This window comes from Thamnophis elegans, chromosome 12 (genome assembly GCF_009769535.1).
Source record: "Thamnophis elegans isolate rThaEle1 chromosome 12, rThaEle1.pri, whole genome shotgun sequence".
Classification (NCBI taxonomy): domain Eukaryota; kingdom Metazoa; phylum Chordata; class Lepidosauria; order Squamata; family Colubridae; genus Thamnophis; species Thamnophis elegans.
In genome coordinates, this window is record NC_045552.1 from 17859988 (window position 1) to 17886212 (window position 26225).

General features: G+C 41.4%; 1 protein-coding gene and 1 long non-coding RNA gene across 2 annotated transcripts in view; one reads left to right on the forward strand and one right to left on the reverse strand.

Annotated features, from left to right (window-relative positions):
- Nucleotides 1–6: 6 nt before the first annotated feature.
- On the forward strand, nt 7–9038 carry LOC116515328. Its single transcript, XR_004256237.1, has 2 exons — nt 7–103; nt 5473–9038. It is a non-coding gene; the product is annotated as an uncharacterized LOC116515328 (long non-coding RNA).
- WDTC1 (WD and tetratricopeptide repeats 1) overlaps nt 8221–26225 on the reverse strand; it is a 33744-nt gene continuing 15739 nt past the window's right edge. Inside the window, exons 8-16 of the mRNA XM_032227296.1 lie at nt 26081–26175; nt 25607–25722; nt 23938–24013; nt 21417–21513; nt 20458–20631; nt 17924–18159; nt 13889–14057; nt 11900–12092; nt 8221–9442 (exon numbers count right to left, since the gene is read on the reverse strand). Coding sequence (XP_032083187.1) covers nt 9245–9442; nt 11900–12092; nt 13889–14057; nt 17924–18159; nt 20458–20631; nt 21417–21513; nt 23938–24013; nt 25607–25722; nt 26081–26175 — 1354 coding nt within the window. The 3' untranslated portion in view covers nt 8221–9244. The remainder of the gene's footprint in view (nt 9443–11899; nt 12093–13888; nt 14058–17923; nt 18160–20457; nt 20632–21416; nt 21514–23937; nt 24014–25606; nt 25723–26080; nt 26176–26225) is intronic.

Consider the following 26225-nt stretch of genomic DNA (forward strand, 5'->3'; position numbering starts at 1 on the left):
GACGGGCACTCCGCTTCCGGACAACGGCGGGGCGGGGCGGCGAGGCCTTTGAGCTGGGTGTCCGGGATTGCGGGGAGGCGTGGCCTAAATCTGCGTCTCAGAGGTGCTTTTTTCCCCTCCATCTCCAAAAGGCGGGTGGAGTTTGTTTTTTTGCGTGAAGACGTTTCGCTTCTCATCCCAGAAGCTTCTTCAGTTCTGTTCTGAAATTCTGAACAAAGAAACAAAAGTAGATGGATAGGTGGATAGACGGATAGATAGAGACAGATAGAGATAAAGAGATATATGTAGGTAGATAGGTGATAGATGGATGGATGAATGATCTAGATACATAGGTAGGCAGGCTGGCTGGCAGACAGACAGACAGACAGATAGATAAGGTAGGTTGGTAGACAGACAAAATAGGTAGGTAGGTAGGTGGATGGATGGATGGATGGATGGATAGATAGATAGATAGATAGATAGATAGATAGAGCTAGAGAGAGAAAGAGAGAAGGTTGGTTGGTAGACAGACAGACAAGGTAGGATAGATGGATGGATGGATGGACAGACAGACAGACAGGGTTGGTAGGTTAGGTTGGTAGGTTAGTAGACAGGCAGACAAGGTAGGTAAGATAGAGAGAAACAGACAGACAGACAGACAGACTTTATTGTCCAGTTGCCTTTTGAAAAAAAGCATAGTTGGGACAACCATGACCTGGATGACTGAGAATCCCCATAGATACCTAGTTCTCAGTGGTACAGATAAGTCCTTGACTTACATTTCATTTAGTGCCCATTCAAAGTTACGACGACACTGAGAAAAGTGACTTATGGCTGCTTTTCACACTTACGACCTCTGTAGCAGCCCCATGATCATGTGATCAAAATTCAGATGCTTGGCAACTGGTTCATACTTCTGACAGTGTCTTGGGGGGTTACATGAACTCCTTTTGTGACTTTCTGACAAAGTAAAAGGGGAAGTAAGATTCATTTAACAACCGTGTCCACTGCAGTGAATCACTTAACGAATGTGGTAAGAAAGGTCGTAATTGTAAAAATGGGGCAAAACTAACTTAACAAATGTTTCACTCAACAACAGAAATTTTGCTCTGCATTGTGTTCGTAAGTCGTAAGAGGACTATCTGTATTGCGTAAGGCAGTGTTTCTCAACCTCAGGAACTTTAAGCAGGGTACACTTCAATGCCCAGAATTCCCTAGCCAGCTGGGTTGAAGAGACCCTGCCAGGGTGGGTTGAAGAGACCCTGGGCATTGCTTTGGTTGCTTGGAAGAGTCTTTTTTTCCTAGGTGAAAACTCACCTGTGTCTTTAAACTGGTCCCTTTTTCCTTTTTCCTTAATGCATAGGTATTGGGAATGGTGGAGGCAAGGCTGGGTCAATGGACTCAGGGGTAGGAGGGCTAAGAAAAGTCTATGGGAAAGATGGTCAGAAAAATCAAGAATTTGAAGGCCTGACCAAATGGGGGAGCTCTGCACTGGATATGGCTGCAAAGATTGGTGGCGGACTCCCCTTTCCCCCTTTGCTCTCTGCTTTTTCACTGTTCACCTTTTGGTTATCGTATTGATGTAGTTTTCTCGTGTTCCTGATGTTGCCCAGGTATTTTCCTTTATAGAAGGAAAACGTCCAGATCAAACGTAATTTCTAATGTTGGATTTCACCCCTTACCAGAGGGAGCCCCCGTGAAATATTGCGAAGCTGTTACCATGGTAACTCCACTGTGCTGTACAGTAGAAGTCATTTTATGGCAGTACAGTAGAAATCATTTTAACAGGCTGTATCTTAATAGAACACACACCCTGAGGGGTGTTAGGAGTGTCTCCCCGCCCCCACAGAATTGGTTGAAATTGTTTGAGACATTCCAGAGTTATGCTGGAACACACATACACACAAACAGATACAGCCATTTATTTATTTATTTATTTATATATATATATATATATATATATATATATATATATATATATATATATATATATATAGTTAGTTAGTTAGTTAGTTAGTTAGTTAGTTAGTTATAGTTATATATGGTTATATATAGTTATATATAGTTGTTATAGTTATAGTTATATATATAGTTTATATATATATAGTTATAGTTATATACATATATATATATAGTTCTATACATATAGTTATATATATATATGTATATATATATGTATATATGTGTATATATATATATGTATATATATATATGTATGTATGTATGTGTGTGTATGTGTATATAGATATAGATAGATGATAGATATAGATAGATGAGTTTATTCTACTTCTGTTTACACTCCTTTCATTTTTCTTCCTTTTTATTATTGTAAGCCACTTAGGGTAACCCCATTGGGAGATACGGGGGTGGCAAATAAATTTAACAAATAATAATAACTATTGACTCAAAATTCTGCTTTTTTTGCCATGCTTTCATGTGGTTTTGAGCCTTTGGTTGTGGCCTCCATCTTGACGTTCTTCCTTGTAGTCATCCTGGTCATAATATGTCTTGGAGAATATCGACTCATATGAAAAATTTTGAGAACTGTGTTAAATATAAATGGATGTATACTTTTTTTTAAAAAAAATTGCAGATTACGATGGGAAAATGGTCAGGAGTAAACAGGAAAATTTGTATAAAGTAGAGAAGAATTTCAGGAAAGTGGAAGGTGGAGACTAAATATATTTTGCTATGAGTTCTGCAAATCTGATTTTGTCAATAGCAGCCAGAAAAAAACAAACCCTTTATTTCTGAAATAAAATGGAAATCGAAAACTTTCAATTGAGTACTTTGTTAAGTTTGACTTGGCTCAAAAATAAGCAATGCTGGTTTGATGCATACACACCTGATCAGACTTTTAGCAGCAGGTTGAATGGACACAGAAGCAATTTTTTTAGATGGCAGTATTGTTTTTTCTAAATGATTATTTGTGTGTGGAATATTACTCTAAAGGGACACGATGGCTCAGTGGCTGAGACGCTGAGCTTGTCGATCAGCAAAGTTGGCAGTTTGGCCGTTCGAATCCCTAGCACCACGTAACGAAGTCAGCTCCCATTACCTGTCCCAGCTTCTGCCAACCTAGCAGTTCGAAAGCATGTAAAAATGCAAGTAGAAAAATAGAAACCACCTTTGGTGGGAATGTAACAGTGTTCAGTGCACATTTGGTGTTTAAGCATGCCAGCCACATGACCACGGAGATGTCTTTGGACAGCACTGGCTCTTTGGCTTTGAAATGGTGCTGAGCACCGCCCCCTAGAGTTGGGAATGACTAGTGAGGAGAACCTTTACCTTACTCTGTCTGAGAAGTCAGTGCACAATATCAAAAATGAATTTATATATTGTTAACCATCCTCACATGTACATAAAATAGTCTTTTCCATAAATTTGTCCCATCATCTCTTTTTAGAGCATCCAAGTTTGAGACTATCATTGCGTGCCAGGATTTATATAGGCCTTCTTACGTTTTGATTCTCAAAATCTGATCTACCCTAATCTCACATCATAATCTCATCGCTGGAATCCTGTTTGTGAATAATGCTGAAGGAGGGACTGCTCTGTAAACTGGATATCAGGTTGAACAAGTAAATAATCCTTAATAGGCTTATCCTTCAATCAGCAGAGCTGTCAGAACAATAGAATATGTATCCTGATTATTACAATTCTGCCCCCTTGTATGGAGAGGTTGGTTCTGAGCTGCACCAACTTAATCACATGAACTCCAGGAAAACACTGGCAGGTATTCCAGTATTATTTAAGTTTGGGGCAAAAAGAGAGAGAGTGCTCAACAGAGCACTTAACAAAAAACAGAGCAACTTAGAGAATTTAAAATAGCATAATGAACAAAAATGAAAATATTATGAAGCAAGCACACAAACATAACACACACAGACTAAAATGTCATTAACCGTATAGCAATTAGAAAATTTTAAAAAGCCTATGTACAAATTATCCTCTTAGCCAGCAACACAGGCATCTATCAGGCATCATTGCTACTGTGGCTGCCTACTTTTGCTCGGGACATACAAGCCTCCCCCCCCCTGATTTTTTTCTTTTAAACTGCAGCAGCAAAAGTGCATAAAGTACATTGCAACGTATAAAGCAGCTGGGCTCACACACTGTGCCAAAGCATGATGTGTCTTGTTTTCTCTTGGGTTAGTTTTGGGTTAAATGAATTTAGTCACCGTGGTTTATATCCCTCACTTGTGGGTTAGTGCAGTATGATCTATGTCTTATGCAAGAATTAATAACTTTGGACTCTGATCTACAGCTTGCCAAACAAGTGCAATTTGTTTGGTAAATGTCTTAACCCTAGTTTGCTTTTTCCTACTTCTAAAAATCTCTCTCCTCCCCCCCCCCCATCAAACCTAGATTCGAATTAATGTTCTTAGTATCTATGCACTCACAGTCCACTGCTGGGAGAACTGAATCTGCTAATTTTGCATTCTCCCCATGTGAACTATTAAATGTCAAGTTCCTCCTATCCTATCACCAACGTCCATTAAACTATTTATAGATTTATGCATACATTCTCTGTACATGCATGTGTAAACACATGATAAAATTAGGCTGTAGGAAGTGGTGTTCTATAAACATACAGAACTTTAATCATAGCCTGGAAACTACTTCAAAGTACCGACTCAAGCAAGCAAGTAGTACACAAAGAGGAGCTTCATACCGTATAACTTTTAGCCCCTTTGAATCATGTTTGGTTATTCCTGATAATCTAATTGATAGGAAATGAAGGTATGTTTTTTTTAAAATAAAAAAAGAAAGTAATGCAAGGTACAAGAGCTAACTTATACTATGCTTTTAATGTACAATCACATTCAAATTCACACGTCTCAACTAGAGGCGCCCAATACTCAATTCTTTATTTCTAAATGATACATTTAGAAACTTTAAAAAGCCAATAAAAGGAAAACTTAGCTTTCATAAGCAGGAAACTGTGTAGTTTGTAAGACTTTAGCAGTGGTGACTGGCATAAGCTCCTCTTGGGCAAGGAATACAATCAACAATTAAATTCCCTATTTTTATATAGCACAGATGCAGCTTTTAAATGGACAACTAGAAATAGCAATAGCATATACCGCTTCATAGTGCTTTGACAGCACTCTCTAAGTGGTTTACAGAGTCAGCCTATTGCCCCCAACAATCTGGGTCCTCATTTTACCCACCTTGGAAGGATGGAAGGCTGAGTCAACCTTGAACTGGTGAGATTTGAACTGCCGAACTACAGGCAGCAGTAGTCTGCAGTACTGCATTTTAACTACTGCGCCACCATGGCTCTTCAATAGGGAATAAGTAAAAAATAAACTTTAAGGTTCATTTATGCCAAATTGTAAGATTGCACATTAGCTAACATATATCAAAGCACTGATGATGTCTTTATAAAAGGCACAGTAGATAAGCACCAGACTCAAACTGTCTCAAAAATAGAAAGACACCAAAACTAGAACAAAGTAATGTTTAATTGCTTAATCCTTTCTCTTCCAGGAACCAGAAGAACAGAAACATGCCACTCTGGATAATAACAACACAACAACAGAAGACTAAGGCTTGTTGCAAAGACAGTGTTTTGGCGTGGAAAAAAACCGTACTTTGAATGCCTGAAAAGTTATATAAAGCAACCATTTTACCAGCAACCCAAAGAAGACTTTTCTTTATAGCTATTATACACCGGAGCAATTTCACTACTAATTATAAAAATAGCTTTGTTGGCTTTTTTCAAAAAGTAGTCATTAGCCAAAAAGAAAAAGTAGTTCTCTCCCATACTCAGTAATGGGATGCATGCCCAAATCTAACCATATCCATTCCTCTTTCAGAATTTTCTACTCTCAATCCCATAGAACATTCTTTTTGTTTCACAAATAGAATGAATGAAGCATTCTGGAATACGGAGAATGAAGCATTCTAATGTTATGGAACTGTGTTTAGGCGACTCTTTCTGCCAAGGAGCGACCAATTAAAATAAACAGAACTCGATGCTTTAGAAGCTGCACCGTGGAACAAATGTTGATCATTTTCACTAGAACAAAGTGTGAGGTGACCTTCCTCCATCTAGTTAAAGTTTCTTTTAAATAAAGATAATAAAAAGGAAGCAAGCAGGCTGCAAAGCAAAAATAACCGGACTTTAGCATCCTTTTTATTGGCAGCAATGCCCCTGGAACATAAAAAAAGTCTTGTAGTGAAAACTGTGGGGAGCCTATAGGCATTGTGGAAACACAATGAAGAGGCCAGTGTTTTGCAATATGCCACTCTATTTCTGTAAATGTCTCCTTAACTGTTTGTGACTATTCTTGTTCTGGTAGCTGTTCTGTGAACTAACACTTTTACTGTGGTACCCACTTTGTGAATATGGCTACAGTAAGTCCCCGATGGCGGATTTACACATTTTTTTAACGTGGGCGTAACCCAAATCAAGGGGAAGCGTTTGACAAAGAGAAGGAATTTCAAGCTATCAAGACTTGTTCCTGCAAGGCAGGTGTAAGTGGGGGCTTGTGCACCCTGGTCCTTCTCTCTGCAACCTGTTACGTAAAAACACTTCTCTTCAAAATATAGAAAAGTAAGTTAGTTCTGAAGTACCTAGTTGGACATACAAAATTCATTCTTCTTGTTTCTTGGAATATCTCATACATCTAAAAAACCACTGAACAGGAAAGGAGCCCAATAGTTTTGTTCCATGCTCAATGACAGTTGGCTTTTATAACGTTCCACCCCCAGCATTTTTCTAGATCAGAAAAAGATCAATCCACTCTAGCATCTCATTCTCTACAAGGGATGGGGAGAAGCTACCGGTAGCCTTCTAATGATTGCTGAATTCCAATTCCCAGCACAGATTAAACCAGCACAACCATTATGGGAGGGGGGGGGAATCATGGGAATTACATCAACAGCTGGAAACCATAGCTTTCTTATTCCTACCCCTTGTAGGCTGAAGAAAGTGCTTTGCTGATGCAAAGTGGATTGAATTAGCCAGTATGACTGCAGGTATTTGGGAAGAAAATAACAACCCAGGTTTCCCAAGGAGTGAATAGATTCCTCCTTTTCCAGATTAACAAAAAAATTAGGAGTAACCAAATGGGGAGATAATCTAGGGCAGTGTTGTTCAAACATGCCAACATTATGATGCTTGGACTTCAACTCTGAGAATTGCTAAGGAATTCTAGAAGTTGAAATTCATATATCTTAAAGTTGCCTAGTTTAAAAAAAAACACCCACGTTTCCTAAGGTGCGAATGGATTCCTCCTCTTCCAGATAAACAAAAGAATTAGAAGTAATAAATGGGAATTAAAGGACTCAAAAACACTGTAATGGGAGTGTTGTTCAAACTTGCCAACTTTATGATGCATGGACTTCAACTCTCAGAATTGCTAGGCAATTCTAGAAGTTGAAATGCATGTATCTTAAAGTTGCCAAGTTTAAAAAAACAAACAAGTCCTGGTCCACAGTGACTTCCTTGGGTCAGAAAGACTACCACTAAATGTATGCTGCAGGGTATTCTTTGGCCAGAATTAACAAGCAGGAAGAGACCAAAAAAAGATGTTTCGTGGAACTATATAGGCAGGTATAGGGTGATTGTACAAATGATGTCACTCGTATAATTTACACCAGACATCCTGGTGTACAACTCATTTGCACAATCATCGTTTGTTATGGACATTACTGATGGGGATGGCGACTTCAGTGACACTCTCAGATTTCTAACAGACACATCGTGATGACTATGGTTTGTTGACCAAGCTATTTGGTGGAAAAAAAAACCCTGCTGTGATTTCTTAAGTCCATTACGGTTCAGTGGATGTGAGCCCAACACTATCCTGATTTGCTTTCAGTTCCAACCGAAGCCACGGAAGGCAGGAATGATTTCACTTGCCCCATCGCCACTGCATTCCGAGTTGTGTGGACAGCAGTACTGATGCCATTCTCTGTTCTAGAAAAATCCTTAATAACATAAGCTGTTATGGCAGGGGTCCCCAAACTTGGCAACTTTAAGACTTGTGGACTTTAACTCCCCAAATGCTGGGAGTTGAAATTCACAAGTCTTAAAGTTGCCACGTTTGAAGACCTCTGTGTTAAGGGCTGATTTTCCTAAAGAGGAGCGTCTCTCACCTGACATACAATTCCTCCCAAAATATTTGGTTAAGACATGTGTCTTTGCCGTACACCTTTTCCACATTCACTCAAGGAAAGAAGGCTACACCATGAAAAGAATCAGGAAATAGATGAGAAAAGAAGCTCCCGTAGATTTTTTTAGGATTTAATGACAAAGAAAGGAATAAAAAGAACTGTGCAGTGGAGGTCACAGCAGCAATAAGGAAAGAGGCAGCTTTTAGTCCAAATCTTTGACCAGTTCGTTATCACATTGGTACTGTATAGCTTGGTTGAAGCTTGGCCTCCACTGGTAAGGATATATATATTTTTTCCAGCAAACACCCCACTTCTTAACCCACCGAGAGATGGGAACTTAGTTACTTTGGGGAAAGGGAAAGTAAGTTTTCCAAAAGCAGCCACATCAGATAATTTTACTTGCTCATGTTATCTAAGCCGCCAAGCTTCGTGGCTGTAGCTTGCCACCGTGACAGTCCTCTCTTGGTTTCTTCTGGGTGCAGACAGATGGGAAGTGTGAGGTACCAACCAGAGTGAGGCGCTCTGCCCAATACCAGCTTTCCGTACTTCCCTAACCATGTTCACCGAGGGAGCCCGTGTATTTAGCGACCTTCTCAAGGCCATGTTTTCGATGCGTGTACATGTTCACCACCTGTTGTGTGTGTGGGGGGGGGGGGGGCTGAATGACAAAGTCGTGGCATGGTAGGCAAGCTGAGTTTCGGAGACAAGAGATCGCAGCACTGAACATCATTCCATCATCCCTGCCCTAAGTTTACATTTTATTGAGTTTTCAACAACCTCTCTGCAAAACACACTCATGTAGGCAAATGCTTCCCACCATCCAGCCACACTGGACGAAGGGACAGTACACACTGCTCACAGACAATGTGAAAAAGGGATCCCAGTTTCCACCGGGAGGGCAAAACTCAAATAGGCCACGTTACCATGCTGCTTAATAGTAGAACAGGGGATAGGAAGGAATTGCAGCAGCAGTCAAAAAAAACCAGTCACTTCTGCCCTCGCTGGCATATCCCATCCTGTGCATAGTGTGAAACAGTGCAGTCCTTCCGAGTTCAAATGGAGCAAACTAGATTTCCCTTCAAACGAAACAAAACGAAAACGGAAAAAAAAAAATAAGGAAGGAGAGGCCATTCAGCTTTTAGCTGGTCCGGCAGTGGACCTGATTCTCAGAGCTGTCTTCGTCATCCGAGCCTCCAGACCCACCACCAGTCATTCCTGTGATCCGGTAGCCCATGTTCATCAACATCACCTCCAAGGGATCAGCATTCATCCGCCTCTGGTTGGCTTGGGAAGCGCCTTCCATATCTTCTACCACTCGCCCGTTCAGTGCTTCGCTCTGTGAAACAAAACGCAAAGACCAAAGCCCCAAATGTTGACTATTTGATGGCTCCACTCAAAAGTACCGTTCTACGCACCTTTCAGAGAACCAACCTACAGCACAATAGCCTTCAAGACAAAAAGGGGATTGTTTGACTTGATGGGGTAGCATTAAATTATAAGGAAACCCAGAAACAACAGAAGGAAATATAACCCATATGTTGGGTAAATAAAACCCAACATATGGTTAAATGGAATTCCAATTTCCAATTTTAATAGATTTGTATGCCGCCCAATCCTGAAGGACTCCAGGCGGCTTACATAAAAACAGTTTAAAAGCATTTTAAAAAGTTTAAAATACAGGACAGAAACGAGTTAAAAGAAGGACACAACATGCACTCGATCTTAATGGGGCTGAAGGTCAATCTAGATCAACAGCCCCAGGCCTGCCGGAACAGCCAGGTCTTAACAGACTTACGGAAGGCCAAGAGAGTGGGGAGGGTCCGGATCTCAGGGGGTAGATCATTCCAGAGGGCCGAGGCAGCCTCAGAGAAGGCTCTCCCCCAAGGAGCCGCCACACGACACTGCGTAGTCGACGGTACTTGGAGAAGGTCCGCCCTGTGCGATCTTACTGGGCGCTGGGAGGTATATTGCAGGAGGCGGTCACGGAAATATCCAGGTCCTAGGCCATGTAGGGCTTTAAAGGTAATAACCAGCACCTTGAAGTGTGTTCGGAGACCAATAGAGAGCCAGTGCAGCTCGCGGAGGATAGATGTAACGTGGGTGTACCTAGGTACACCCAATATCACTCGCGCGGCTGCATTCTGGACCAATTGTAGTCTCCAAACACTCTTCAGGGGCAGCCCCATGTAGAGCGCTTGCTAGAAGAGTTATTGCCATCAGATGTGGTGATGCCCACTGATTTGGCCGTTTAAAAAGAGCCTGGGTAAATCTGTAGAGGGTCAGGGCTAGCCATGATTTAGCCATGGTTCTGATATTTCAGAATACATTTAATTGGCCACTGTAGAAACTAGAATGCTGGTAAATATATTTTTACATTTCTGTGGTGTATGGATTTGAACATCAAGCTAACACAGCACACTAAATCCTTGCTTGTTTCAGTAGGGCATGTCAACCTAACAATGCAATTAGATAATGCTTCCATCTGCCAGATGGATGGGCAGGATTTATGCACACTAGGTATTAGGCCTGGAAGCCATCTTTTACCTTTTGGATTTCAGGCCTGCTACATTTTCTACCATGGGAAAATGGGAGGGGGGGGGATTATACAGTGTGTTGGTGATATGTAGCCATAACAACATTCTTTCTCAGAAAGTCAAGGTCGACTGGTCCTGGAACTGTGATGAGATGACTGGGAGACATCTCCATTTGGGACAGACCATGTGACGGACATGTGGGTGCTTGAACTTTCTTTTGGGTGGGGAAAACCTGGAACCTTTCAGATTCGGGTTTTCCCAGGTGTGCCAATATGACATCTCTAATAAAATGGAACTTTGAAGAGAGCCTCGGAGTCTTCTTTCATTGGGGGTGTTACTTGGAACCTTGACAGCAACCTGAATCCCTTCTAAAGAACTCTACCAGCTGTTCCAAACTTCAGGGTTTTGTTGATTTTTGCCATTCTTTATTGGTTTCTGGGTGGAAAAAAACCCATTCAAATGAACGGGGTTGCTTAGCAACCAAGATGTTCATTTAACAACCACCATGAAAAAAAGCCAGAAATTTATTTCTGGTCATGTGGGTGCCCCAACTTATGATCATAACTATAATTTATGTTTATAAATTATATAAGTTGTATAACTTAGGATCAACCCCATAATTCTAGGCTCCATTATGGTCATAAGTCGATTCCCTGTAAAACCATTATGATAAATAAATGTTTAAGATATTTTTGAAAAGTTTTGTTCTATTTTGTTAAAATATTCATGACTGAGAGAGACAGTCATGAGAAGGTCGGCCAATGAATAGTCATAGCAACTAGGTCAGCCAATGGGAGCTTAAACAGATCTGAGTCTGTGTCCAGAATTGAAACAGAAACTTAAGCAGTCTGCTGCTCTGAGAAGTAAACAAGCAGTCTGTCTGGGCTTGTCTGCTGCTATGAAACTAGCTGCTTGTGTTTACCTGTAACTCTCCTGCCTTGTGTTTACTTGGAAGAACCACTTGTTGGTATTGTATTGTTGGTATTAAAGAAGTTAATGAATCCAGGTGAATCAGTTATCTGTGTGTGCTTTCTGGATTTAAATTTATGCAACAAACTTTGACATATTTCCATGGGGAAAAATGGGGCATTTCAGAGCCCAGAGCCATTATAGCTAGCGATAAGCTTTTTCCTTTATTGAGGAGGTTTCCTCAACTTGGTCAAAAGTCAAAAGTTTCCTCCATTGCAAAATAGCACCAATCCTGAGCCAAAAGGACCACACATTCTAACCCAGGTAGGACCCCCTGCCCCTGATCTTACTTCTGGCCTGGGATTCCAAAGCCGTACCACGGGATCAATGCCACTGGTAGCCAGGAAGCAGTAGCTCGGGTGAGGCTGGAGGCAGTTCACAATCGACTCATCGCCCTGCAGTACTCGAACCAGATTAGTTGTTTCTTTCTCCCAGATAAAGAAGGAACCATCATCGGAGCCACTGATGATGTACTGCGCATTGCTAGGAGGTAGCCAAAAAGAGCATGGTTAGTGATTGGTTACATTTATATCCTGAGTCTTCTACGAGATGCACAAAGCGTTTCCTTCTCCCTCAAACCCCATGACACTGAGTACTACCAATTAAACAACACTTAAACTTATATACAGGGACACGGTGGCTCAGTGGCTAAGACACTGAACTTCTTGATCAGAAACATCGGCAGTTTGAATCCCCAGCACTGCGTAATGGAGTGAGCTCCCATTACTTGTCCCAGCTTCTGCCAACCTAGCAGTTTGAAAGCACGTAAAAATGCAAGTAGAAAAATAGGGACCACTTTGGTGGGAAGGTAATAACATCCTATGCTCCTTCGGGGTTTAGTCATGCTGGCCATATGACCACGGAGACATCTTCGGACAGCGCTGGCTCTTCGGCCTTGAAGCAGAGATGAGCACCGCCCCCTAGAGTTGGGAATGACTAGCACATATGTGCGAGGGGAACCTTTACTTTTGCCTTTTAAATTAGTTAAGTTACCATATTTTTCAGAGTATAAGACGCACCCTTTTTCCTCTAAAAAGAGGCTGAAAATCTGGGTGTATCTTATACACCAAATACAGCATTTTTTGCCTCCCAAAGCCCCCCCCCCTTCACCAAAGTGGCCGTGCATACCCTTATGGAGGCTTTCAGAGAGCTCCTGGGGGTGGGAGAGGGCAGAAATGAGCGAAAAATGGGCCAGTTTTTTTGCCCCCCTCAGCCCTCCAGCAGCACTCTATAAGCCTCCGTAAGGCTATGCATGCAATTTTTTTGACATTTTTTGTGAAAAATGGGCCATTTTTTTTTTTGTTCATTTTTTGTCCCCACTCCACCCCTCAGGAGCACTCTGCAAGTCCACTCAAGGCTATTCATGCCTTTAAAAAAAAAAAAACAGGCCGTTTTAGGGAGGTTTGCAGAATGCAAAAACTTTTTTTCCCTCTTTCGGAAAGAGTGATTGATGAGAATTACATTGGTCAAGTGCTGTGCCAGCAGAAACAAGTCTTAGGTGCTGTAGATTGTTAGTGATGTCCTAACAATAAATACACCTGGAAACATCTACCTACCTACCTACTCTCTCTCTCCCTACCTATCTAGTGTATTTCTCTCCCTCTCTATTTCTCTCTATCCCTCTACCTACCAACCTACCTACTCTCTCTCTCCCTACCTATCTACTGTATTTTTCTCTCTCTCTTTCTATTTCTCTCTCTCTATCCCTCCACCTACCTATCTACCTACACACATTCTCTCCCCCTACCTACCTACTGTATTTCTCTCCCCCCCCTCTATCTACCTATATACCTACCTACTTTCTCTCTCTCTCCCTATCTATTGTATTTCTTTCTCTCTCTCTATTTCTCTCTTTATCCATCTACCTACCTACTTTTCTCCCTCTCTCTCTCTCCCTGTATCTACCTACTTACCTAATTACTCTCTCTCCCTACCTACCTACTGTATTTCTCTTTCTTTCTCTCCCTCTCTATCCCTCTACCTATCTACCTACTTTTTTAAAAAAATTGCTTCTTCAAAACCTGGGTGCGTCTTACACTCCGGTGTGTCTTATACTCTGAAATATACGGTACTTTTTTTCACTCAGAGCAGTAATTTTAGGTTTTTAGATTTAGGATTACGTACGATTTAGGTTTTAAATTATGAGTTCCGGAACTTATCAGTATTTGTGGATGCTGTGGGAGTATGTTTTTTAAAAAGCCCCCAGAAGGAATTTGTGGAAACAGCAACACCAAACAAAAAACACCCCTACCCCTTGGTCTTGAAAGGAGGCTCCCTACCTGCCGAAGAAGTTCGCCTCTTTGATGTCTGTGGTGGTGTTGCAGTGGCCGCAGTATCTGAATTTGTAATCGTAGCTGCGCTCCCTCAGCACCATTTCGTCGTCCGATATGGAATCCTTGCGGCCAGTTGCTCGCAGCCAGATGGGGCCACTCCCTTTCTTGTCTTCGCCTGGAGAAAATGGAATTGATAAATTACATTTCTTTTGGGATCTTTGGGGAGATACCGACGATGTGAGTCACATAAAAGTGAGAAGGGAGGCACTCTTTTAAAAAAAAATGTAGCGTATTTTTCGGATTATAAGACACACTGGAGTGTAAGACGCACCATGATTTTGAAGAGGTAAATTTTTTTAAAAAGTTTTTGCATTCTGCAGGCCTCCCAAACCCTCTGCACGCCTTGTTTTTTGCAAGAAAAGAAAAGAAAAGAAAATGGGCATGTAGAACTTTGGGAGGCTTGTACAGCGCTCCTGGGGGCGGTAAAAATGAGCAAAAACAGCCCGTTTTTTGCTTGTGTTTGCCTTCCCCAGCCACAGGAGCACTTTGCAAGCCTCCCAAACCCTCTGCACATCCATTTTTGCAAAGGGAGCGGGGTTTCGGGAGGCCAAAAATGCTGTATTCAGTGTATAAGATACACCCAGATTTTCACCCACTTTTTTGAGGGAAAAAAGTGCGTCTTATACTCCGAAAAATACGGCAATAATTGAAGAGACCTGCAAATAGAAAGAATGTGGTCAAAGAAAACAGGCAGTAACAGGTCGTCCTCGACTAACAACCACAATGGAGTCCAAAATTTCTATTGTTGTGAGGCATTTGTTACATGCCCCATTTTACGACCTTTCTTGCCTCACTTGTTAAGTGAATCACTACAGTTAATGAAGTTAGTCACTCGGTTGTTAAGGATTTGTTTGAGTTGACCTCATTTGCTAAGTAATATCATTATGTAAAATATATATTACCTGCTTATGCAAACCACACCAATTTATGCAAAAAATTCCTGCAATTTTATACCAGTGCAAAAGCTATCAGAATATCCAAATTTAATTCATTACAGGTAGCCTTCGACGTACGACCACAATTGAACCCAAAATTTCTGTTGTTAAGCAAGGCATTTGTACAGTGCCCCATTATACGACCTTTCTTGCCTCCATTTGTGAAGTGAATCATTGCAGGTAGTAGTCACCCGGTTGTTAAGTGAACGTGGCTTTGTTTTTCATGACTCTTGGACACTATAATGGTCATAAATATGAACCAATTGCCAAACATCTGAATTTTGATCACATGTCCACGGGGATGCTTGCAAAGATGGCAACGGTGAAAAACAGCAATAGCACTTATACTTATATACCACTTTACAGTGCTCTACAGCCCACTCTAAGCATTTGCAGAGTCATCCCACTGCCCCCAACAATCTGGATCCTCATTTTACACACCTCGGAAGGATGGAAGTCTGAGTCAACCTTGAGCCTGGTGAGACTTGAACTGCCAAATTGCAGGCAGCCGGCAGTCAGCAGAAGTGGCCTGAAGTGCTGCACTCTAACCACTGCACCACCGTGGCTCATAATTAAACTTTGGTTAATAGATTGACATTCTGTATACTCTCAGCTAATCTGTCTTCTCAACAAACCTTTGTTAAAACATGCTGCTTTAGTATCATTTTATGGACCTACTCTATCTATCTAAGAGACTCTACTCTGGAAAAAGCTCTCTATTATCTCAGGAAGTCTTCTATGTCAGTGTTTCTCAACCATGGCAACTTGAAGATGTCTGGACTTCAACTCCCAGAATTCCCCAGCCAGCAAATGCTGGCTGGGGAATTCTGGGAGTTGAAGTCCGGACATCTTCAAGTTGCCAAGGTTGAGAAACACTGTTCTATGTCACTTACAAGTAACTTCTCCGTTTAACTCTGAAAGCTGACCCTTGAACCTTCTCAAGTCCCTGCCTTAAACTATGAGTCTGCTTAGTCCTTCCAGCAGATCTTTCATCATGCGTTATTCTGCGTTTGCTTTTAACGCCATGTACCTTAGCAATAGCACTTAGACTTATATACCGCTTCATAGTGCTTTTACAGCCCTCTCTAAGTGGTTTACAGAGTCAGCATGTTGCCCCCAACAATCTGGGTCCTCATTTTACCCACCTCGGAAGGATGGAAGGCTGAGTCAACCTTGAGCCTGGTGAGATTTGAACTGCCGAACTGCTGGCAGCCACCCCAGTTGCAAAACAACTGCTGTAAAGTCGAGGAGTCCCTGTCCAGTAATGTTCCCAAACAATTCAAGACTCCGAGGCCTTGGCTTCCTCAAAAATCCTGTTTATTGTGTACATCCTATCGGCAAACCAAAAGGTCAAACCAACTGAATAATTCCTGTGGTTTTGGTATAATTAAAGAATAGATACTGTCCATTCCGCCCTTGTGCCACATTTCACGTTAGCTAACCATGCCGTTGCTAGGGCACGTTGATTTGGCCTTGGTTCTCAGGAGCCTTATCATTTGTTGTGTCTGGCACAGTGGAGGAAAACATTCTGCATTCCATAAGTCCCCCTTCCGCCCATAAGTATGGCAACTAAGAAATGAAGCAAGAAAAATTATGGCTTCAGCTAGAGTGGTTGCAGCAATAATCATAGATGCCATCCCAAAGCAACTGGAGCACCACTTTAACATCATCAGCATTGGCAAATTCACCATCAATCAATTGCAAAAGGCAGCTTTACTTAGCTTACATCCTGTGATGATACCTCTAACACCAGGAAACACAACACCTGCCTATTCCAGGTCCTTGGAAAAGACTGGACAGGTGGGTAAAAATGCCAAATCCAGTCTGAACATCTAGCTGGTTGTGTGATGATCCAGAATAATTTGATTTCACAGGAACACTTTTCTATACAATCCTTTTTTCCCCAACTAATTTTGCAGATACGGAACAAAAATTGTAATAGAGCCACTTCACTAAAGTCATACAGTGAATTCAAGGCGGAGAAGGAATGTGAATTTAAGACTTTCTGATTCAAACTATCACTATTCTCATCAGTTTCTTTTCTAAAGCTATACACTAGTCTAGGCTCATGGCACTAAATGATCAAACTGTTGATTTTTTCTTCTTCAGATTTTAAATAGCTGATCCCCACCCACTAATGCTGCCATCTAGATCAGAATTTTAGAATAACAGTGTTGGAAGGGACCTTAGGCAGGAAACCCTACACTACTTCAGACAAATAGGTATCCAACATCTTAAAAACGTCCAGTTTTGGAACATTCACAACTTCTGAAGACAAGTTGTTCCACTGATTAATTGTTCTGTCAGGAAATTTCTGCTTAGTTATAAGTTGCTTTTCTCCTTGATTAGTTTCCACCCATTGCTTCTTATCCTGCCCTGAGGTGCTTTGGAGAAGTTTGACTCCCTCTTCTTTGGGGCAGCCCCTGAGATATCACAACACTGCTATCATGTTCCCGCTAGTCCTTTTTTTTCATTAAACTAGACATGATAGCAGCGTTCTTCATTTGTTTTAGCCTCCAGTCCCCTAATCATCTTTGTTGCTGTTCTCTGCACTCTTTCTAGAGTCTCAACATCTTTTTTACATCATGGCAACCAAACTGAATGCAGTATTCCAAGTGTGGCCTGACCAAGGCCTTATAAAATGGTATTAACACTTCACATGATCTTGATTCTGTCCCTCTGTTTATGCAGCCTAGAACTGTGTTGCCTTTTTTGGCAGCTGCTGCACACTGCTGGCTCATATTTAAATGGTTGTCCACTGGGACTCCAAGATCCCTCTCACAGTTACTACTATTGAGAAAGGTACCACATATACTGTACCTGTGCATTTTCTTGCTCAGTGTTTTTTAGTTGCAGCATTTTTTAAAAAAAAGATGTGTGGACTTATCCCTTTCACAGGAGTTATTTTTCCCCTCCTAAAATGTTAAAAGCTAATACTATACAGTACACACACCATTGGTGTCTCTTAAAAATCTGTTCCTTTAAGAACAAATATTTTTTCCATACTTAGGGCAGGAGTGCAAAATGTTGTCTTTTTAATCCTCACCATTATCGCTTTTGGAGAAAAGGGCAGCATTGATGTCCCGGTCCAGGGCATCGCAAGCACTGCTGTGGGCTTGCTCAGGAAACTTTCCTTTGAAATCATCCAGACACTCCAGGGCTTCTGCTACATACTTCAGCTCGAAGAGGCAGCGGGCCAGGCGGAAGTGAGCCTTCAAGTGGCAAGGATTCAGGGAGATGGCCCTCAGGCAGTCTCGGAGCGCATCATAGTGATCTCCATCCCTGCAAAAATCAAGTTGGGAATATTGATCCTTTCATTCTCTCACCACCACTATCTCCCAAATAGAGTAGTGTCAGGCCTGCAGCCATCTTTTCTTTTGGATCTTTGGCTTGCTACACTTTCTATTATTCTACTATGCATTTTCTATTGTGGGAAAATGGGAGGGGGGATTGGATGGCGTTAGATGCTATGTAGCCATAACAAAATTCTTTCTAGAAAGCCAAGGTCATCCTTTGTCTTTGCACCTCTGCACCTGACCGGAACTGGATGGGTGGAACTGTCAGCATGGCAGTGTAAGATTGGATCATGTGATAGACTTGTGGGAGGGGGGAGGCGCGATCTTGAACTTTCAATGGGGTGGGGAAAACTGGAAAGCTTTCACATTCGTGTTTTCCCAGATGTGACAACATGGCTCTCTTAATAAATTGGAACTTTGAGCAAAATACTTTGCCTTGGACTCTGATTTATTTTTGGATGCTATTTGGAACCCTGACAGTTGTGGCCAAAATTGTGGAATCCTTTTGTGAAAAGTGTACAGTATTTTTGAGATTTGATGGCTAATAACACCACTTTTTTTGGAGTAGTACCATAAAATTATATATCAATGGAAAGGTAATTTAATCAACAATGTAATGCAATAACCTTTATGAAGGATTTGCTATTAGAATACCAGTTATAAAGAAGAAAAGTGAAACACATAGAAAAAATGAGATATACAAAGATAATCACCATAGAAGAAATGAGATATACAAACATTATCACCATGTCAGTTAATACTTAGTTGGGTAACCTTTAGCATGAATTATGGCCTTACAACATCTTCCCATGGAGTGAACCAAGTTTTTTAGTTCTACAACTGTTATAATGTGAAACCAAGATTGAATGACTGCTTCGATTAACTAGGTTTTATTGCTGGCTATACTTTGCTATAACTTTTCATAGAATACAGATAATTGAACAAATCTTGTTGCATTACATTATTGATTAAATTATCTTTCCATTGATATATAATTTTATGATACTACTGCAAAAAAAGTGGTGTTATTGGCCATCAAATCTCAAAAATACACTTTTCCCAAAAGATTTCCACAGTTTTGGCCACTACTGTACATATTTGCAAACTGTTGTAGGAAGATGCCTCTAATCTATCCAGTTCAGCCTGTGTGTCTGATTGACAGAGGAAGGAAAGGGAGGGAGTCCCTGTGGAATTTACTCCGCTAGTGTATTCTTCAAAATGAAAAGTGTCTTCTGCAGTCACGACATGCCTAAGACTGAAAATCAGGCTTGTCAGATGTTACATCTTTTCTATCCTGCTCTACGGGGTGTAGAGTTGGTCTCTAACAGAAAACCAAATGCAGAAGCATTTGAAATGTGTGGCTTTACAGGCAGCTGTTACGTATAAGATGGATTGACAAAATCAGAAATGAGGAGATGATTAAGCTGCCTGAGAAGGAAAATCATCAAAGCCACAAAAAAATATTTTGGACATGGGATGCGACACCCGGAAAAATACAGCATATCTGACAGATATGGCACCAGAAGAAGTCACTGATGCCTCTAAGGGCGATGCTCATCTCTGTTTCAAGGCCACTGAGCCAGCGCTGTCCGAAGACATTTCTGCAGTCATGTGGCCAGAATGATGTCAGGGAGCGCTGTTTCCTCCCCATCAAGGTGGTACCTATTTATCTACTCACATTTGCATGCTTTCAAACTGCTAGGTGAGTAGGAGCTAGGCAAAGACGGTGATCACCCCGTCATGCAATGCTGAGGTCTCGAGCCAAGACTAACAACTTTCCGTCTGACAAGCGCAGCATCTTAAATCATTGAGCCATTGCGCCTCTCAATTATTAGAGGCCAGCCAGTATTTCAGAATCCTATCTGGAAGACCCTATCGATTGAACTATGGATTTCTTATGCGCAAAGATTCACCAAGTGACACAGTATTCCACAATTCCCTCTAAACAGTATTTTGGTTTTATTTCTGTAATTATAAAAACCAAGGTAAACTGGATGAGATATAGTGGATGTCCAAATTCACTCAGCAGAATTTTGATAGGTGGATAGACATCTTGTAGGAATGCAGAAATTAATCTTTCCAATACACAATGAATCCCCATCAAGCTCCTCTGACTGGAGAGCCATCCAGAAGATTCCACAGACTGCTAAAATTGTACTGAGAGCCTCTTATGGAAAACGAATGGGATCTAGAATCTGGATGGAATAATTCTTGAAATTCAATGCAAGTTGGCTAGAGAAGTTGATTGTAACCAGGCCTCCCAGGAAGGGAAGAGCTCACTTACCACTTGCGCTTCATGTAAGCAGCCGCTCGGTTCCCATAGAGCATTGCGTTGTTGGGGGCTTTCTGGACAGCTCTGCTGTAGAGCTGGATGGCTTGAGTCCACTGCTGGCAAGCAAAAGCCTCATTGGCCTGCAGCTTAATCTTCTCGAGATAGGGAGGTAGCTCTACCTGTGGGCTGCAGAAACCAAGAGTTGGTTCACGCATCAGTCCAAACCATGTTTGGGTTTAGCCATGGCTCACTCCATCAACCATATCTGGCTGGATTGATAACAACACACTAAGCAAGATCAAACAATCAGCTTGCATACTTAAGTCCTAACAGACCTTGGGTAAAAAATGATGTTGTAGTGCAGAGGTGTCAAACTCGATTTCATTGAAGGCCAGATCAGGGTTGTGTTTGACCTCAGGGTGCTAGGGTGGGCGTGGCCAAGGTGGGCATGGCCAGCTCAATGTCACTTGTATCAGGGTTGCCTGTGACAGCCCGAGTGCTCCGCCAGTGAAAATGGGCTCCCGAGCACCGTTTTTGGCTGCAACAGCTTCCTGCAACCCTCTGCCAGAAAAAATGCACCTTGGGAGGGCTACATGCTGGCAGAGGCACTGTAGGCTGTGGGCTGTCCTTCGCTGTTTCCAGGTTAGATCTAAGCAACCCCGTGGCCTGGATCCGGCCCATGGGCCTTGAGTTTGACACTCCTGCTGTAGTGGGTTTAAGGGACATTTTTCTTGAGGGCCTTTTATTTAAAAAAAATTTTTTTTTCATCCCATAACTCAGTTTTTACAGTCCCCGCACCTCCCAAAATAATATCAGTTATGCAACTGCTTCTTGCTGGATGAAACAATTCTTCCTCGTTCTGGCAATCAGCACAATTCCTAGCCAAGCAGTCCCTGCACAAACATGTTATCTAGCCAAAGAGGAGGGGATACCGCACTAGATACTGTGGGCAGAAAAGGAGGCAGGCTTACCTGACGAGGGCTCGTCCCTCAGACAGCCGGAACCCATTGCTATGGAGATGGATGCCGTTTGACACGCCATTGGCCGATGTTTTCCCATTCTGCACCTCTGAGGGTCATAAAATGAAGTGAGCTTCAATTTTTGTAGCTAAGGCTTCAAACGTTGGTTTTATTGGAATGGTTTATTTAAGCTATTTTTTATTGTATTCTCGGAAGCCATTCTGGGCACTTTGGGGGAAGCAAAGCAATATAGAAATAAAATGATACCGTAGAATCATAAGGAGCGGAATAAGTCTGAATCAAGAGTAAACTGCAAGCGGCAGATAAGCATTCTTCTATTCAGTGCAGTTTTTCAATTTTGGGGAAATTAGCAACCTGGGAGAAGACCCAGCACTACAAGCAAAATAAAAATAAAAATGCTTAATCAGCCTGACATCTAATACTTTAGGAGACTGTAGGTTGGGTAAGACTGGGTTAGGATGGATAAATTGACCAGCGAAGATAGATCTGTGTTAGAAGATAGATCCAGCAACCTACCAATTTCACTTTGAATGCAATAACAGATTAACAGAACTGGAAGGGACCTTGTAGGTCATCTAGTCCAACCCCCTGCCCAAGCAAGAGACCCTACACCATTTCTGACAGATGACAGTCCAATCTCTTCTTGAAAGCCTCCAGTGATGAAGCTCCCACAACTTCCAAAGGCAACTTCTGTTCCATTAGTTGATTGTTCTCACTGTCAGAAAATTTCTCCTTATTTCCAGGTTGAATCTCTCCTTGGTCAGTTTCCATCCATTATTCCTTGTCTGGCCTTCAGTTGCCTTGGAACATAGCTTGACCCCCCTCCTCTCTGTGGAAGCCCCTCAAATATTGGAAGGCTGCTATCATGTCTCCCCTGGTCCTTCTCTTCACTAGATTAGCCATGCCCAATTCCTGCAACCGTTAGCTGAAAATATTGACCTGTTTATACAGGGGGAAATGGAAAGACAACCCATCTAAGGAAGAGACCTTGGGTGGACTGAGGTGGCTCCATTGCATTTTGCTTGTGTTGACCACAAACAATATCCAAGTATCCAATCACTACAGTACTAGATGTCAAAATACAGGTTACAGATATGACATAAATATGCCAATGACAGATTGGAGAGCACAAAAAGATGGAAAGGAAGAAAAAGAAATATTTATTGCTATTACAAATAGTCCTCATCCTATGACTATTTGTTTAGCGACTATTCAAACTTACAATGGCACTGAAAAAAGTAACTTATAATTCATCCTTTCACTTATGATTGTAACAGCAAATCCCCAGGGTCACATGATTAAAATACGGGCACTTGATAACCAGCAAGTATTTGTAATGGTTGCAGCATCCCGGGGTCATGCGATCATCATTTGCAACTTCCCAGCCACCTTCCAACAAGCCGAGTCAAAAAGGGAAGCCGGATTTGCTTAATAACTATGTGATTTACTTAAAAACTGCAGTGATTTGCTTAAGAATTGTGGCAAAATCAGGACAACTCACTTAACAACTGACTTGCTTAGCAAAGGAAATTCTGGTCCCAATTGGGGTTGTAAGTCGAGGACTTATGCCCCTCAAAATCCCAATATCACCTTTATCAAAAAAGGGTATTAAGTGTATTAACAAGTAGGATATTCAATATAACTCTCTCTGCTTTCTACTCTAAACAAACAAGCATTACGAATATCTCATTTAATGCTTTTTAGAATGACTTGGGATACTTGCAAACCATCTCCACTTTTCATTTTGCTTTGCATCTTCCTCTCCAGTTCTACAACTTAACTTTTTTTAAACTTAGCATGCTATGAAATAAAGTTGAAATCTATTTGGTAGAGAGATTCACATCTGAAATGTCAGCTGGACATTTCAGATATTGTTTGTTATTTTGCAGATTTTATTTTTCGTTAATTTAGATTTATTCTATCAATATTAATTTAAGAACTGTGGTGGCGCAATGGTTAGAATGCAGTACTGTAGGCTCCTTCTGCTGACTGCCGGTTGCCTGCAATTTGGCAGTTCGAATCTCACTAGGCTAAAGGTTAACTCAGCCTTCCATCCTTCCGAGGTGGGTAAAATGAGGACCCAGATTGTTGGGGGAAATAAGCTGACTCTGTAAACCATTTAGAGAAGGCTGTAAAGCACTGTAAAGCAGTATATAAGTCTAAGTGATATTGCTGCTGTTAATTTGAATAAGGACCAAAAAGAGAGCTCAGCAGACCTGAAATGCTAAAATTCCTTATTAACATGTTATGGTTTCAAGTACTCCTGCTTTATGGAGAGGATTTAAAACTAACACTGTGAAATAAAGTACCATGTATGAAATTGTTGGAGCTAGGGTGTTACTATCCTGTTCCTCAGTTGTCATTTTAGAAATACAACACCAAAGAGTCCCCAAAATCTCAATTAGCAACCATAAGGACTTGAAATGAAAAGGAAGGGGCAAACAAACAAAAATTCCTTAAAAAACAATGCAATGAAATTATCTGCCTTTTAAAAAAAGCACAACATTCTTACCCCCTGAAGTATGGCATTTTTTGGGCAGGAGAAAAGTGTATGGCCGCTGCTTATACGTCAGGTCGAATAAGTAAACCTAAAAATCAAAGAAAGTCAATGAATCCACAAACTACATAGGAACAGTAAATTTTAAGCCAGAATTGCTCACAAGAAAACTTTATCTTGGTGCTGATATAATACATGTAAGTCTAGTGGAATCTATCTAGTGTTTTGTAGGGCAAAGGAAAATGTGCATTTAGAAAAAAATATCTCGTAAAATGGGATTCAAAACTACATGAAAACAGCAGATTTACGTAGCTTCATTTAAACCATGAGAAAAAAATCAATTTCAGTTCTTAGAAATCTAAAAAATGAGTCATCTTTTGGCAGAGGAAGCAGCTCCGCCAATCAGGGAAGACCAGACTCCCCATTTTTGGTATTAACGTCTTCCCACACCTCTCTAAAACTATATTCATGAGCAGAAGAATGGTTCCTTAAGGCCAGTGGAGGAAGCTGGATTCGTTTAACAACCGCATGATTCATCTAACAACTGCAGTCATTCGCTTGAGAACTGTGGCAAAAAACCATCATAAAATTGGATGCTATTCACTGAACTGCCTTGCTTTGCAACAGAAATGCTGGCCCCAGTTGTAGTCATAAATCAAGGACTACCTGCATGGAGTCGAGGCAAAAGATCGGCAGCCAATTCTGAGGAACCTGATACAGAATTTCATAATCATTTATTTTCTGGCTAACCCTTTATAGACATTAATCAGCTTTTGCGTCTGCAGCAGGAACAATTATATTATAGGAACACTTTATTTGAGAAAGCAGCAATTGTTGGGTGCAATGTTTGAAATTCAAGACAATGGGGATGGGTGTGGGATGGCTAGAACAGCTTTGAATCACTGGGGAATTTATAAATGGATTGAAGGCCATCTGAGTTTGACCATTTAAATGTCCTGATAATATTTCACAATGACCGAATCAGCCTGGGTGCTGAAATCAGCTCATTGAGATGCTGAAAGCAGCAGAAGATTAACAGAAGAACAGAGTTGGAAGGGACCTTGGAGGTCTTCTAGCCCAGCCCTATGCACAAGCAGGAGCCCCTATACCAGGGATGGCGAACCTTTTCAGCATCCAAACTGGAATGTGTGCGCGTGTGCATGCTAGAATCCTGCAGACCAGTTGGCTGGCATGCACATGCCTGTTTTTTTTTGGCTGTTTTTCTGGATGATTTTCGGGTAGTTTTCAGGCCATTTTTTGGTTGTTTTTGGCTGTTTTCCAACGCTCTGATGCCTGTGAAGATCAGGTGGTTGGTGCGTCAGAAACCAGAAGAGCAGCTGGCGGCGGCACGCATGCCCAGAGAGAGGGCTCTGCATGCCACCTCTGGCACATGTACCATAGGTTCACCATTCCTATACTATTTCAGAAAAATGATTGTCCAATCTCTTTTTAAAAATCTCCAGTGATAGAGCACCCACAAAAGCTGTTCAATGGGTTAATTGTTCTCGCTCTCAGGAAATTTCTCCTTGGTTCTAGGTTGCTTCTCTCCTTGATTAGTTTCCACCCATTGCTTTTTGTTCTGCCTTCAAATTGCTTTAGAGAATAGATTGAAACACACACACACACACACACACCTCCTCTTCTTTGTGGAAGCCCCTTAGATATTGGAACACTGCTAGATTACCTGTTCTCCTCCCATGTTGACCAAGAGCTCTGTACCATCTGGGCTGAAAGTCACATAGGTAGCTACCAAAACTCTCAGTCGATTATTGTAGTCCGGTAATTTCACTGGAAGATGCCCTACAGAAGGGGGGGGAGGGGCGGACAACCCAAGCACAATTAATACATACAACTTGATAGAATGGACCCTGCTTTAGCTCAGTATTTGCAAGGAAATAGAAAAGCCTTTTAAAATAAGAAAGCTATGTCCATTTATTGTGCAGATTCTACTTTCAGCAAAAAAAAGTGTCATTAACTACTTTGTAGCAGAAGGAATCAAAAGCTAAGAATCAATCTTCACTGCACCAGAGTGCAAATGACTCAAATGTACCCTCATTTCTCACCATAATAGACTCTCTCTCTCTCCCCACCAAAATGAATTTTGTTGAATGCACTAAAACCATCTACTGGATGGGGCACCATCCAGAGATAATCTTACCTGCTACGTAATATTGAGCAGCTCCATCTGGGAGGGGTTTCTGTCGATCACAGAATGTATGGACGCCAGCTGTGGGGTTCTGTTTCATGCTTTTCCTAGCCAAAGAGGAGAGAGAGAGGAAAATCTGTATTTGTCCATACATTTT